General features: G+C 40.3%; 1 protein-coding gene across 8 annotated transcripts in view; it reads right to left on the reverse strand.

The window, feature by feature from the left end:
- The window catches only part of EYA1 (EYA transcriptional coactivator and phosphatase 1), a gene marked incomplete at both ends in the record, with an annotated part of 284113 nt that overhangs the window by 104393 nt on the left and 163513 nt on the right, over nucleotides 1-16207 (reverse strand). For 2 of the 8 annotated variants that reach the window (XM_079796672.1, XM_079796670.1), the window contains 3 exons: nucleotides 2722-2848; nucleotides 6726-6868; nucleotides 7186-7255. In XM_079796672.1, coding sequence (XP_079652798.1) covers nucleotides 2722-2848; nucleotides 6726-6868; nucleotides 7186-7255 — 340 coding nt within the window. Of the gene's footprint in view, nucleotides 1-2721; nucleotides 2864-6725; nucleotides 6872-7185; nucleotides 7256-16207 lie in introns of all 8 variants that reach the window. The other 6 variants (XM_079796671.1, XM_079796669.1, XM_079796667.1 and 3 more) reach the window with 3 other exon arrangements.

The following is a 16207-nucleotide window of genomic DNA, read 5'->3' on the forward strand; positions in this document are numbered from 1 at the left end:
TGCAAATGTCTGGAATCAACAGAACTACGTTATTAGGGAAAACTGGGCTTGCTTCAAAGCTGAAGCTTAACCCTTAACCAGTTAAGTGACTTGACTTAATTTAATTGTGTGTGGGTATTGTGTGTGTGTGAAAATCTTTTGCATTTCTTTACCTGACTGCTAAATAAAATTTCATTTCCTCACATGACTGAACCTCTGTGGTGGAGGGAAGTTAAGTCTATGCTGAGGGGGTAAATGGGTGGTGATACCAGCAAGAGGACCAGAACTTGCAGTTCTAAAAAAATTATAACTAAAGCTTGATGTCAACTCCGATGCCTCTTTACATGAAAGGAGAATAAGACTTGCTTGTGACAATCTGGGCAGATATTCTGTGAAACTGGTCAATAAATCAAAGGCTGAAGCAGTTTCTCCTAAGTAGTTTTCCTGCCCTTAGTACAAGTATGTATGGGTAGAAACACGCGCGTGCGCGCACACACACACTCACATACAACACCACCATCACCATGCTCCCCCTCTGCTTCATTCTGTCAATGCCCTCTGATTGGCCAGCAGCACTGAAAACACTCCACACCATCTGTACAGCTGACCCAGAGGTCGCAGGCATCCTTTGTCCATCCACACTCATCCATTCTGCTAACTCATTTGCATAAGGTTTGTCAATGGTGTGTGAAGACCTCCACACACCATTCAAAAACTTCTTCCAGAAACATGGAGGCTGACTCTGGGAGCAGGAAGATGTCAAAAACTAATAAAGATTTCTCTTCCTTGGGGTGAACTCTACAGTTGTCTATAAACAAAAACATTTTGTCTTTCTCAATTAAACTTAAGTTTCTGATCTTTCACTAAATGTACAAAAGAGATAAAGCAGAAATAGGAATTTCCAGCAATCTTGCAGCAAAGGTGAATGCCATTTCCCAGTCTCAGGTTTTACTTCATGAGCTTTTAGTATTGGTACATGAGATCTATATCAGTAAAAAAATCACTGTTATTAAAAATAGCAGAGTTTAGAAATTTTTATAAAAATAATCTTAGAAATTATAGAAATTTTTATATTTAAAACAAGGTGTATTGAAAAGACACTCTTACCTTGATAGACTCCCACAACAGGGCACACAAAATCATTTAATAATGGTGGATCTTTTTTATCATGTGTTTAATAATTAAGAAATACATATTAAACAGAATCTAATTGTTTACCCAAATTTGTCCGTAAGGAATCTATAATATATAATTATACACCATCACACTGGGCAGTTAAGTTTCAAGTTAATAGCATATTACCTGGCTTGATCTGTGGACATCATGTTATGTCCAATAATCTAAAATTGAGTGAAGTGTCATTATAGAAATACCCATATGAAATATTAACTCAGTCACAGAAAATGAGTTCTAAAATCCATCCAGAAAGGCTACTCAACAAAGGGACACACAAAACCACAAGTAAGTTTTAATGCAATATCCAATAAGCCGAGACGCAATGAAGCCTCTGGGTAGAAAGGCAATCCTCCATTCAATGCTACAAATAAATGTCCTTCTTTCTTCTTTTTTTTTAATGAAGAGTTTGGTTTTTTCCTCCAAATTAACTTTTTTTTCCTCCTTCACTGCTATTCTTCTCTCTATTCTAACACTATGATTACACTTGATGGCTGGTTAGTCCTCTTAGAACTGTTTCTGCTGCATATGCTTGAGGACAGAAAGATAAAAATGACTCCCAAGTGTAAGATTTCTCAAACTCTCAGGGGTGCAGGACGAGTTTGCACCCTAATCCTTCCTAGACTGACAATTCAGGAAATTACAATAGTCAAATATTACTCACAGAATGAAATGAAAAAAGAAAAGACACAGAGAGTACAAGTCCCATTTCTTAAAAATTAAGGTTTGATTTAATCAACATAAAATTGGCTAGCGAGTGACTGGAGAAACGTCTAAACGCGTACTTGAAAATTTCTGTAAGCTCATTTTGGGATGGTAATCACGAGGCTGCAGAGAGGTGCTTACACTAGTTTGATCTCCAGTTTTAAAACCAGAACCCAGGGACTGGTCCTTGGAAGCCCCCTCTTGAAGATGCACTAGTGGCTACCCATTTCTCTTGGACTTTGGTAGATCATTTTAGTCAACACATATCACATACTCTATTTCTAGGGTGGTAATAAAAATAAAGAAAATGTAGTCCTTTTACTTTTTTCTAAAGTTGATTTTAGGGAGAAGGGAGAGAGAGAGAAACACTGATGTGAGAGAGAAACATCCATTGGTTGCCTCCCACAAGTGCCTAGACCGAGGATCGAACCCACAACCTGAGTATGTGTCCTTACCAGGACTCAAACTGCCACCTTTTGGTGTAAGGGACAATGCTCCAATGTCTTGCGCCACACCAGCCAGGGTGAAAACTAAGCCCTTTTAGAAAGGTTGATGGCCACAGCAAGAGCCAGAGTTTTTAGCATATGTCACAAGAAGGGCAGAAAACCTCGAGTTCACAAAGAATTCTGGAGCTTTTTGAAAAGAAGCTGGGAGATCATTCCGTCTAACCCCTTGATGTTATAAATGTGCAAATTTAGGCCTGGAGAATAGGTAAGTGAAGAGCAAAAGTAGAATCAGGTATCTTGCCTCTAAGCACAATCCCATTTCCACCATCACCCATTCCTTCCGTGGACCTTCAGATTCTACTTTAGTAAGTACCTCCTACAGGGTTCACACAGGGCGGGGCGACGTCAGTGTGTATACAGACCTTGCATCTGGTAGCTGTACGGTGCCTGTCCAGGTTGAGGGGTACCGAAGCTGGTGCCATAGCTGAGAAAGCCTGTCTGTCCAGGTGACTGAGACTGTGACAATCCACCTTCAGTCTTGATGCCTGCCCACAATGCACCTAAATCAGTTAGTGATAGCTTATCTATCTGTTCATTTCCAAAAACTGGTAAATATGCAAAAACATCCCCACAACCGTTTGTCTCAAATGCTTCTCAATATTATCTCAATAATCAAGTGTATATATGCTTAGAGTGTAATACCCTAAACTATAGCTTCAATTTAAAAAACTGGATTATTGCAGATTTGAATGCCTACTCACATTGTACTTTCTTAAGGTTTTTCTGAATTCCATTTTCTATGAAATTGAACTCCAATGATAGAACTTTTATACTTGTTTTATTGTTTTACAAGAGTTTAAGATCATCTTTCTCCTCTATAGTCAAGAAATGGTCATAACTAAACTTTAAAGTATTTCAAAAGTTGCTATGTTGAGGAAGGTCAGAATCAAAATCCTTTTTTCCCCCCCTCTAAAAAGTAATTAGATTCTCTAGCCTCATAGCATTTTCTTTCTTTACTTTTTTACCAAAAGGATGTTTTTAGTACACACTTATTTTGAAGTCAGAGGAGGCAATTTTAGGCACAGAATAAGCCACACAAAAAGCAGGATATTAAGAACTAAATCCTGTAGAACAGCAGAGTGACTTATAAACAAGTGAAGTTGCCCAATAGTTCCCATTTTGTCCCTTGTAGTTTTAACTATTTATTCAAATATATTTTTTAAGGTTGCTAATCAACTGACTTAATTTTTTATTAAGTTGTATATTTTAAAAATATCTTTAAATATTTTTAAAATTTTCAATTATAGTTTTATAATATTATATTAATTTTAGGTATACAACCCACTGAATAGACATTTACTTAATTTATGAAGTGATCACCCCGATAAATTGAGTACCTGGCATCATAACTATTACAATTCAAACAGAATTGGTTCAAGTGTAGCCTAAAGTACACCTTTTTTGTATTGTATTGTAATAGAAATAATGTACTGTGGCCTCCAAGTACTTCCTAAAGCATCAGTTTGCCATTCGAGTTTCAGGACTGGGGTCTGGCAGGATTGCTGTACAGGCTCAGCCCTGGATCCTAATTAAAGACAGTCACGAAAGTTCCCAATTGTCCTTCATTCCCACAGAGGGAGGGGAGGAAAATTTCTGCCAAGGGAATTCACATTTTTTAATAATTTTACTTTGCACTTCAGATAAATGGTATCTTTGGGATCTAGAGTACACAGTAGTCTCACTGTTTATTTCCATTTTAGGGGAATTGCATCAGTAGAATGAAGTAGGTAATTTTCCTGAGGCAGTAGAAGAATCTGACTCTCGGCTGAGAGAGCCTCCTCTAATTCCTGCAGTATCACTAAGTAACCTCACAATGGCCATGACATTTAAGTCTTACCCTTAACGTTTTAAAAAATGTGATTTTTCTCGGTATAGGTAATCCCAACCAATGAATAACCCATCCATATAAATGGCCCCTGGAAAAACAATCCCTGGGGCAGGGGGTGTGATGGTTCTAGAACCTCTCGGTCTTCCCATATTGTCACAATAGGGATCGCCCCCCTCCTCTCTCCATCGAGGCTATAATGACCTGTTTCCAAGTCTCTACCTGTGCCACCTCTGCTGTTAGCCTGGAGGTATGGGAATCTGTTAGAAAGGTAAGGAAAAGCAGGAAGAGGTAGAAAAGGCCCATAGCCACACCCATCGCTGTAGCTTCTACCCACAAACTGGCAAATCCATCTCACTTACCAACTCCAAGCAGGTCTAGTGAAGACTAGTATGAGCTCTTCTTCCCCACCGATCTATTGTTCTAACTATGAAAAGATTTGCCTATCTTTTCTTACAGGGTCTCAGTAAAAAGTCAGGGGGCACAAATCCTTGGAGAAGATCTTTTAAGACCATTGGAAGATCTTTTAAGAACATTGGAAGATCTTTCTTGGAGAAGATCTTTTAAGACCACCTTGACTATCAGCAGTTAAAAACCCTGAACTATGCGCTCACGCAATGGGGAGAAGGCTGCCATATTTCTTGATGCACTGACCCCAGAAAAAAATAAAATGCCTGGTCAGAAGCGCTGGGGGCATCCCTGTGTAGTCTAGGCCCAAAAAAGAGAAGAAAGAAGGTGATCAGGAAACTTCTAAGGACTGAGAATCCTTCCCAGAAGATTTATAAGCATGGGAGGCCCAGGGATCAAAGCCCTTTACAAGGAGCCTTGCTCTGACCTCCTCCCCAACCCTACCGGTCATATTAAACTTCCCATCCTTACTCTACTAGTTCTGATTCTAATCTCAGAAACTCTGCTCATCTCATCCACCAGGAACAACTGTTTCAGACAATAGGGACATTTGCTAATGGTTTAGAACTGGAGGAGTCCCTACACCACAGCCCAGATGTTGGCAATGGGCCCTACCATGACTGAATGAATGGGGGAGAGATTGTGAGAGGCAGTCCAAGCAGTACCGGGAATGGTACCTTCCCACAACCCCGCTGGCAGGTCTACAGAACGCTAGCATGGCCTATACTGGAGACGACGCTGAAACTTCAAATCATCAGCTTACAATAAAATCTGAGAATATACACTGGGGAATCCTTAACTCACATTATAGAACTAAAGCTCCACAATTCATAGATCCTTTTAGCAAAAGAATAGTTAAAAAGCAAATTATAGATAACTTTGATTTATGGCTAATATTATTTTGAGAAACCTTGAGTCAAAGTTATGGAAATGAAAGACAATTCTAGGAAGTCCATTGTATGGCTGTTTTTAAAGTCTAGTTTAAAAACATTTAACTAGATCACAGTCAGTGCTGATGGTTTTGAAATAAAACTATAAAGGGTAAAGTCATATATAGATAATTTATATTTCAATTTCTAGATATTTTATAAGAAATTTATATATGGTTGCCTTGGTTTGGGGTAAAGACAGAAAATGAAAGAAATGAAGTAATTTACCTTCTAATTATTAATGAAATGCTTAAAAACATTTCTCTCAATATACTGCAGGAAAAATATTACAAAACAATAGCAGCAGAAACATAATTAGAATATTGATCACAAAATATAACCCTTTGCAATAAGCACAGAATTACTTATTCTACCAGTTCTTTCCTCCAAAATTAACATACTTTTTCTTGATAAGGTTTTATGTATTTCTTCATAAAATGCCAATAATTCATACATTTTCTATTCAAATGGGTTGCAATTTATTTAAAATTAGAATTGCAATTCAACTGAAGAAAGGGTATTTTGAAATCCTAAGATTCTGTAAAAGTAAACTTTGAGGTTTTGCCGGACTTATTTTTAAAGGGCAGGTCTCGGCCCTGTAACAACTGAGCTAAATTACATGGAGATTCTGATCATCTGCAGGTGAGGAGGAACAAACGGAGGTGAGCCTGAACGGCTTCCTGATTTGCCTCTTTCAAGTGCAGCCCGCGCCGAGCTGTGTAGCTCACTTTTCCTAACAGCGGATAACGCTGAAACGTGATCACACTGCCACCCTGGAGTTCAGAGCGAGGCTTTGCTGAATTCCGCTTGTACTTCCCTAATCGTAGCCAGGCATCTGATAAATAGGAAATGAATCTTTACCCCAAAAGACTTCATTCACAGACGTTTTATCGCAAATATGCACCCACATACTTTGGATTCCAGAGCCAAGTGCTCAAATGGCAAATGAAGAGGGGGGATATAAATAGAAGGAAATGAGACCAAGAGGGCCTGTGACCCACGCCATCCATTTGCCACCTCTGACCTCAATATAAGCGGCCACCAGGTCTCCCAATGTTCGTTTGAAACAATCGCATTAGGAAGGGAGACACAAAAGGTGACAGGACTCTCTAAAGTGGCCCAAGATGACAGTCTTTCCGTGCCGCTCAGGTATGCCCACCCGATAATGGTACCCCTAAACTGAAAATCGGACTTACTCACCATATGAGGAAATTCCGTATGGCTGGCCCGGCTGTGGGTAGGTGGCGTAGGCTGTGGCCTGCTGCATTCCTGTGGTGAACTGTGTTTGCCCATATGCAGCCATAGTTTGTGAGGAAGGGGTAGGGAGAATATGTGGGTATGCTCTGCTATTTGTCAGAAATGACAGAAAATGAAAGCCCATGCATTAGATGGAAACATGCAAGGAAATCGATTCACAAGCATTTCACAAATTTCAGTTAGACTACCTCTGCAAGTACAAGTTCAAATGTGAGACACAAAGTGCTGAGAGACCGCCGTCTCCGCCACGTGAGGCCCCAAACAAATGTGCATAAATACAGTAAAGTCTCTATGAAACGCACTTGAGTTTAAATTAAGATGTAACGTGGGCACAAGACATGACTGGAAATAAGGTAAAAGACTACTCAGAAAAAGCTACTGATGGAGAGAAAATACATCTTACTTGGAAGGATAGATCTGTGGTGGGGAGAACTGGTGAGCTGGTCTTGGGCTGAAGCTGCTGCTCCCAATTGCTGAAAAAAAAAAAAGAAATGCACAATGATCAAAGCAAAATACAAAAGATGTATCAAGCAGGGATCTAGTGTGAACTGTAGGTTGACCATAGAGACCTTTCTAACCTGTAGAAAGCAAGCCAACCTAATAGAAAGTAAAACCATATTAAGAAACCGATAGGAACTGACTAAGTGGTTTTAAGTTTAAACGAACTCTTAGAACACATAGTCACAATCTTCTAAAATGCCTGCCAGCATGCTGTGCTGGGTTTTTCAGTGGCAGAACTTGAAGAGCACAAGGAGTCCGGGCTACTGTGTGGAACGATGCTGAAAGGGGAGATGTGAAGTGGGACTGCAGGGCTGGGCAGGACCAGAAGGTCACCTGGCCTATTGTTTCTGCTCAACGGGAACACACACCTGGGACTGGATTACCATGAAACACGGTCTAATCTTCTCTCCAGTGAGCAGAAATAGGACAGGTCCTCATTTGCCTGCACTGATTTAGCAATATTTCTTAGTGAAAACGCATTCCTATAACTATCTTAAGTTTCTCAAGTTGCAAGCTGAGCCTGTTTTTTCTTGGCTGAGGTGGATGTTCCTTTGCCTTCAGTTATAGGTGCTCAACTTCAGTGTCCAAGTAAAAAGCTGTGTGTGTATTGTGTGTTTTTTTTTCAAAGGGAGCATTCAAGCAGAATTTTGTTTCCAAAAATCACATACATTTAGTTCATTATGTCTCAAAAATATACTAAATTCTTCTATCAAATGTTCTCTTATATTCATTCTGAACAAAAGAAACACAAATCCATTTTTGCTAACATCAGACCTTCAATGGTAGTTTTCAGCATTTTTCGCTATACATAAGGGCTATTTATCTGTCTATGTACATATATATCTATATACATTTTAATTACATACATACAGACATGTATAATATATATTATATATGTATTTTATATAATATATATAATGTAAATGTATATACAGTTTCCCTCAAACTCTTTTTAGTCTCTGCCTGGCTAAGATGTATATTCTTTGGCTCTTTGGGTAAATTATCACCAGATGTAATATGTTTCTTTTCTTCTTCACTAATAATTCCTCTCTTCAGAGGTTCTATTATTTACTCACTGTAGTCTTCATTAAAACCCTTCTCAAGGTTCCATGCACTCAAAGTTTTATATATTGTTCATGACATCACATCAGTACATTTATGCCCCTCAAATGTAATTTTCTAGCTCGTGTTTGGGAGAACAGTGGTGGGATTGAACTAGAATCTCGAAATCTATTTATCCTTGGAAAGTCAGCAGCCCCAACCCAGTGGCAACAGAATAGATCTGGACTGGCACCCCTCCTTCTAGCTGCCAGACTTCAACCCTGTGGCTGAGATGGGGTCCACACTGAAGAAATGGCTGGCCGACCCACTGATGTCCCTCTGTCCTCAGGCACCTGTTGAGCCATTACTTTGTTCCAGGCATCGACTAAGTGCTACAGGTGCAAAGACAAGTTCTGCCTGTCACACGCAGGGAGGGGGCACACGAATAGCCTTGGGAGGGTTAGTTAAATATTGCCGTTTAGAGGAGGGAGGGATTAGTGAGAGAACACCGGGACCCAAGGACTACCACTTGCCAAGGTCACCTGTGACTACAACCTTTTCTACTCCCGTTTTCGAAGCCTGAATAGAAACCAAGGGCAAAGCAGACTTATCCCACAGAGTCCCTGCACAATCACAGTTAAAGATAAAATTTTTAAAAATAACACTATTACCAAAAGAATTACACAAATGCCATCTGATGACGGAAACCACAGAAACCCCTTTTTATTCTTTTCTAGCTCTATCCCTGTGTTTTTCAAATTGTGAACCGGGACCCATAAAAAGATCATAAACTCAACTTTATAGGTTACACCCAGCAATGTTTTGTTTCCAACAGAATAATAAAATAGAAGATATCAAAGTTATTACACAGGGTATGGGAAGTTCTATGAGGCTCTGAATGAGATTAAACACACAGTCTATGTGTGTACATATGACAAAAGAGATTTGAAAGGCTGCAGTGTGTGGTAATTAAACACATATTCTGGAATCAGAATTTAATTGCAGCTCCGATTTAAGTTCCGACTCCTCTATGTGGTCTTAGTCAAGTGACTTGAACCCTCTCAGCCTTGATATGTTCTCATGTAAAATGATGGCAATAATATTACCAGTAGGAGTGTTGTGTGGACTAAATGAAATAACATAAAGTGCATAATACAGTGTTTCTGTAATATGTTTACTTTCTCAGACACCCAGATAACCACTATCTTTGTCCAAAATTTGCCATTTCGTTTATATTTTTAATTACATTCAATGGGCAGCATCACCTTCTGTTCAGCAAAATGCTTAAAAGCAGGATTCTTTCCCCCCATTTACATCTGGGGGTAGAAATGGAGTAACACATCCAAGTGACTAAATGAGAAAGTATTTCCGCCAGCCTGACTCTTTTCATCAAAACATACTAGTACGATCTCTTGACAGCTTACATAATGGAGACTAGAAATCTCAAAATCATCTCATTTTCCCCCCTTCTATTTCATGACTCTCAAGTCACCCATCCCAAATCCAGAAATTGCCTGTTGAGCTTCCTGCATCCTCCATCCCTCCTCTCCCTTCCCAGTTCAGGTCCTCAGTATGTCTCACCTGGACAACCGCAACTGCCCCCTAGCTTCCGTCCCTGCATCCCACCCATCACCCATTGTCTCCCACTACTGTCACTACAGTGATCTTTCTCCAAAGGAAACTTCTTGGTCATTCTCCAGCCTGCAGTCTCTCCACTGAGCTCACATGATCCCTAGGAAAAATTCCAAACCCTTGGCAGAGTACACGAAGAGCTGCAAGCTTCCACCCTCCCCTGGGTTTAGTGTTCCATAGCCTCCCTGGATGCGAGGACGCCCCATCCATGCCCTGCATTTTCATGTCATCTCAATTGCTCTTTATACCCGACCTGCTCTTCTTTCCTCTCCTGACAAACACTCACCACTCTGTTGGGACTATAACATCATTGTCTCTTTAGGATAATGGCTGCCTTCTCTTTACTTTCTTAAAATGCTATGAACAATGGCAATGCAGCACTCAACACATTGCCTCGCAGTCAGCATATATAGCCTCTAGATGTTGGATTTCTCTGCTAACCATGAGTTTCTGGGACCAAGGACCACTTACTCTGTCTCAGCACCTGATGGGGCCTGGCATGTGGTAAGTAATCAATAAACAATATTTGGCCCACCTGGCATGGCTCAGTGGTTGAGCATCAACCTATGAACCAGGTCAGGGCACATGCCCAAGTTGTGGGCTTGATCCTAGTGTGGGGCATACAGGAGGCAGTTGATCAATGATTCTCCCTCATCATGGATGTTTCTGTCTCTCTCTCCCTCTTCCTTCCTCTCTCTGCAATCAATAAAAATATATTTAAAAATAAAAAAAATAAACAATATGTGTTCAATGAGATTGTGAGATTTAGGTCATGAGCAAAGTAGATATTTTAAAAACCATAATGACTTGAAAAATCGTTAATTTTTTAAAGTTATTTATAAACATGCACAATAAACTTAGTACTAGTACTTAGTTCTTAGTTCACAATTCATCTCTTTGGCAATAGAAACTGGACTAAATAGTATTCTTGTGAAGTAAATGTGAATAAGAGCCTGCAATGCTGCCCAAGTGTCTTGTTGCTACTTCCCTCACTACGTGGACCAAAATTTATTGAGTATTTAATGCTGTATCTTTTGGGCTTTCTCGAAATCCAAATCCCTGCCATCTCTGTGTGGTCTGAAGTCAAGCATCTCCCATCGTAAGCCTCACGTATCTTATCCCCTTAATTGTTTAAAACACTCTTTAAAACGGTGATCTAGGAATTCAGATGAGTTTTAATTTTATGGGACTAGAATAACCTAAGCAAAAAAGAATGTTCGCAGCTCATCTATCAAGATAATTAAAATGGTTATCTTTCCATCAGCAAACTCCAAGGTCCACATGCTAGAGCCTTGGGAATTATGGACAACTAATACCTCTCCAGTTTAGCACAGTTGTTTCGTATTACTTTCCATTCTTTTTCCTACTTCTAATGTATAAATTGAAGAAGCGCCCCAAATCTTATTGTAGGAAGGGGGCGGAGAACCCAAGATAAATAATATTCACAAGTTTGAGAATCCAATGAAAAGGTCAATAGAAATTTCAAAATTAGCAAGTTCTCAGTTCACAACTCCCATCTCATTACTCAGCCAGACAATCACATCCAAAGCCTAAAAGTATGTTTTGATTCTTCTCTTTCTCCCATACCCTTTTTTTTTTTTTTTTTTTTGTAAGTTAAGTCAGCTCTGCCTTCAAAATATCTTCTAAATCTGGCAACTTCTCTCTTCCTGTTGACTACCACTGACCCCGATCGCCAACACTGTAGCCACCAGAGAATGGCAGGCAGGACATGGACACGCCCCCTGCCTCCCCTCCCTTCCCTCTCTCCTCCACTCCTTTTCCCTAACAGAATCCTGGCACATTTAATCCTGACTTGGTGGCTCTTCTAAGAAGGATGTGGCCTCACACAGCCCTCTTTCTTCTGACCAGGGAAAGGCTAACATCCCTGCTTCCATTGCCCTCTGCCCGTTCTTGTCCCACAGAGCATTTTCCATATAATAAACAGTGATCTCTTAAAAACATAAATTAGATCATGTGACAACCACAACACCCACCTCTCCATCTCCCAGCCCTGTTACCCTCCTATTACATTTAGATTGACCCAAGCTTATTCCTTCACGCCACTAAGATCTCTGCTCAGATGCCCTCTCCCGAGATTGACCTTCCCTATGAGACCTCCCCCTGTTCTTCACTGTATTCTTTGATCTGCTTTTGTTTTCTTCATAGCACTCTTCATTATGTTTCTACACTATCACTTTCCTATTCACTGTCTCTCTCTCTCTCTCCCATAAGAATGGAAGCTCCCTGCTGTAGTCCACTGTCTAGAACATTACCTGGCATATGGTAGGTGCTCAATACGTAATTATTGAATGGAAGAATCAGACCCAAAAAGTTTTATCTTTTCACAAACATTTTTTTTAATTAAAATAAAAATGTATTTGCCACACACAGTGACTTTTCCCCCCTCTAGAAGCATTTCTGTTTCTATTTCCAGGTTCCAATACCACCAGAAGTCAACTTTCTATGAGTAATATCATTGGCTGGCATTTTCTTTAACAAATTAATAACACATTTAGGCTTTATGGAAATGGCAGAAGCAGCAGGCAAGACATTTTGCAATCCCTTAAAAACACATTATTTTCAACCCCAATAGTTCTTAACATTTAAATCATTAAAATACTGCTTTTCATTGGTAAATAGTAAATGACCAGAACATCACTATATTTTAAAAACCTAATAATCGACCTTGCAATTTTCAATTTAGCCACGTGCCTTGGAAAACCAATTCCTCTCCTCCAGTTCCTCACACCAGGATATCTGGTCATTTTTCTGGAAGAGTGAACCTCTGCCTCTTTAACCCTTTAAAATGCTAGGGTTCCTTGAAGGCCAGACATAGAGATAGTTATTACCAATGTCAGAATGGCTCTACTTCTTTTTCATGCTAGTTTTTTCCTCAAGACACCCAGAATAGTCAGGGTATAAATTTTTAAGCCATCATGAAGAAGGAAATAAAGAGTGGCAATCGCAGAGGCAAAGGCCATCTTGGCATTAAATGCTTAGAGGATGCTTTCAACAGCCTCTTCTTTCTTGTATAAACCCTAAGTCCTGCTCCAGCATGCCATGATTTTTGCATCTTTACTCAAGGAGGGAAGGAAGGAAGGAAGAAAGGGAGGGGAGAGGGAAGATAGAAAAAAAAGAAAAGGAAAAAGAGAAAGAAAGAAAAGAAAGGTTAAAGGATGTGAAAAGAATGTCCATCCCCTTGGTGCTCCAAGCTTCCCCTGCCTTGATCCAGTCCCCTAGCTCACCTGATCCTTCCCCCTGTGTCCATCAGAGAATCAATCCATGGAAAACAAGATGCTCTGCAGCTTCCTCAGTCTTTTCACCAAACTCTCCCTCGGCCTCCAGTTCAGCCCATGCTTTTCCTGCACATCTTTTCCAAGCAGAGGCTGCTCATTCTCTCAGATTCCAGATACCACAAAGACCTGATAACGTATCCTCACTGCTGCTTCTTCCAAACGATTGCTTTTCTGCTCACCCATAAAGCCCTCCCTTCTCGGAAATTTGTGACAACGTTCCCATGGTGACCCATCTCCTACACACTGCCTTGCATTTATCAAGATGTAGTATTTTGACTGTGTCCCCTCACAAGTCCCAACATTATCTTGGGCTATGCATCCAACCCTTTTCTCATTCTATCTAACCCTCAACTCTAGCCTTCTAAGTCAACCACCAAGCACAATACCACATCCTGGACCTCTTTCTTCATTCCACAACAGCAATGACCCAATCAGTTGTTCACTTAAGAAACATTTACTGACCATTGCACATGTGCTCGACTCCATGCTGGCCTCTGGGACTACACAGTAAGTATAAAAGGACAAATAGAACCTCTGTTCTTATAGGGCTATAGTTTAGAAGGAGGAAGGACAATGAAAACTAATTTTAAAAGTAGTGCCAAAGGCTGAGGAAGGGAAGCACAGAGAACCAACTGCAGAAGCATGTGGTAGAACCCTCACTGGTTTTGAGATTAAGGAAGGAACATCCTCTTTCCAGAATTTTCATTGCTTTGTTTCCATTGTACCTGTTCTCCAACCTCATCAAGAGATGCAGGACCCCTGACGTCCTTAATCTTCTCGCAACTTATTGTCCCTGCCTTTTCATTCTTTCTACTTCTGGATTCATAAATAATTATTACTTTTTAAATATATGTTTTTACTGATTTTTAAAGAAAGAGAGGAGAGAGAGAGAAACATTGATCTGTTGCCCCCAGCACATACCCCAACCAGGAATTGTGCCCTGACTCAGTACTAGTGACCTTTCAGTGCATTGGACAATGCTTAACAAAGTGAGCCACACCAATCAGGGCAAAATAATTACTTTAAACCATTCTTTTACTGGTCATTTCAATTCTCTTCTCTTCGTGCCCTACCTGGAAAATCCTCAATCTTGGATCAAGACAAGTGTCTTTTCTGGGCAGCTAAGCCTTATAAAGAAAAATCGCTCTGCCATAGAGGGTCCACTCATTAGTTCCATCTTTGTTTGGACCTTTGACTCTACTGTCAACCCCCCTTTATGTTCCCAAGCAGCCTGTACTTCTCCAGTCTCACAGCATTTATTTCAATCATCTCTACCCCTTCAAGCTCACAAGCCTATTACTACTCTCATTTTGAGTCAGAGGAAAAAGTAGGAGCCTTCATTCATTCATTCACTCATTCACTCATGGATTCATTATTTCCCCTAGCAAATATCTGAGTGCCAGGTACTATTTCAGGTGTTGGGGATACAAATGAATGAAACACAACAAAGTCCCTGCCCCCACAAACTTACATTTTGTTGCGGGGGAGAGACCAACATAAACCTAATACATGGGTAAATGATATAGTTGGCAAAACAGTCTCAGTGTTATGGGGTGTGTGTGGTGGAGGAGGCTCGGTGTGTTAGAAAGACTGCCAAGTCCATAGTGAGAGCTTTCCAACATGGACTAGGGAAGTTTGCCTCTCTGTTGACTAATGAGTTTGCCGACCACTGGACTAGGGTGATCAGGATGGGCTCATTCAGAAGGTGAGATCTGAGCCCAGACTTAAAGGTGGCAGTCCAGCCAGAGGGGCTGCCCCTGCAAAGGTCCTGATTGGAAACACATCTGTCACCTTCCCATAACCACTGGCATGTTGGAGGAATGGCACGAAGCAAGGCAGGCAGGCAGTAAGGTCTGATGGGGCATGTAGGCTATTGCAAGAACGTGGCTTTTAGAGATGAATGGGAGCCATTGAAGAGTCAGAGCAGAGGAATCAGGCAGGAGTCCCCTCAATGTATTGCCTCCTCCTCCCCTTCAAACTCACCTGCATTACTCTCCATTCGTCTTTCCTGATGTTTCTGTGGAAGTTACTCCTTTTCTAGGCTGATTCACTTCTGTTTGGGATTTAAGCCATTGCAGTCCCATTAAGGACTTCCTTCCACCACCAATTATCCTTGTTTTGCCTATATCTTGACCCTCCTCTACCTCTGGAAAGTTTTTGTGGGCAGCAAACGCCCCCTGAACTTCTCAATGCCATCCTCAACCCTGTAGCCTCTTTCTAATGACTACCTTCTCTCCTTCTCCTTTTAACATGTGTACTTGAAAGACATTTTTCTCTTCTGTGTCCACTTTCTCCTATTATTCATTAAATCATCCATCCATTCAATATACTTTAGGAGCACATACTGTCTGTCAGGAACTATGTTGGAGACACAGAAATGGGGCCTCTGGGCCATGGGCACAGGGGGAACCGAAGTCCATCCATCCATCCATGGAAATGGCTATAGACTCACTCCACTGATGCTTCTCATTTTTCCATTTTGATATAAATTTGACACTTGCAGAAAAGTTGGAAGAAAAGGAAAAAACTTCCAGTACCCTTCACCCAAATTCCCCAAATGCTAACATTTTATTAGATTAGCTTTATCTCCTATTCTCTTTTTTTATAGGTGTATATGTATACAATGTGTATTTCGCATTTTTAGATCTGCAATCTGCTGTCCTTTTAATAACACTTCAGTGTATCTTTCTTAAAAACAAGGAATCCCTTTACCACAATACCTTTATCAACAACAGGAAAATGATGCAATACTATTATTACCCATACTTTCAAAAGCTTATCTATTTTTAGTATGTGATTTTCAACTTTAAAATCATTACTTTTTAAAAGTATATGTATTATACATATGCACTGGGGGAAAAAACTTTTGAAAAAACACACAAGAAGAACAAAATTCAAATTCTATTCCACCATCCAGAGAGCACCATCATTAATTTATATATACACACACACAGG

This window comes from Cnephaeus nilssonii (assembly GCF_951640355.1).
Source record: "Cnephaeus nilssonii genome assembly, chromosome: 18".
NCBI lineage: Eukaryota > Metazoa > Chordata > Mammalia > Chiroptera > Vespertilionidae > Cnephaeus > Cnephaeus nilssonii.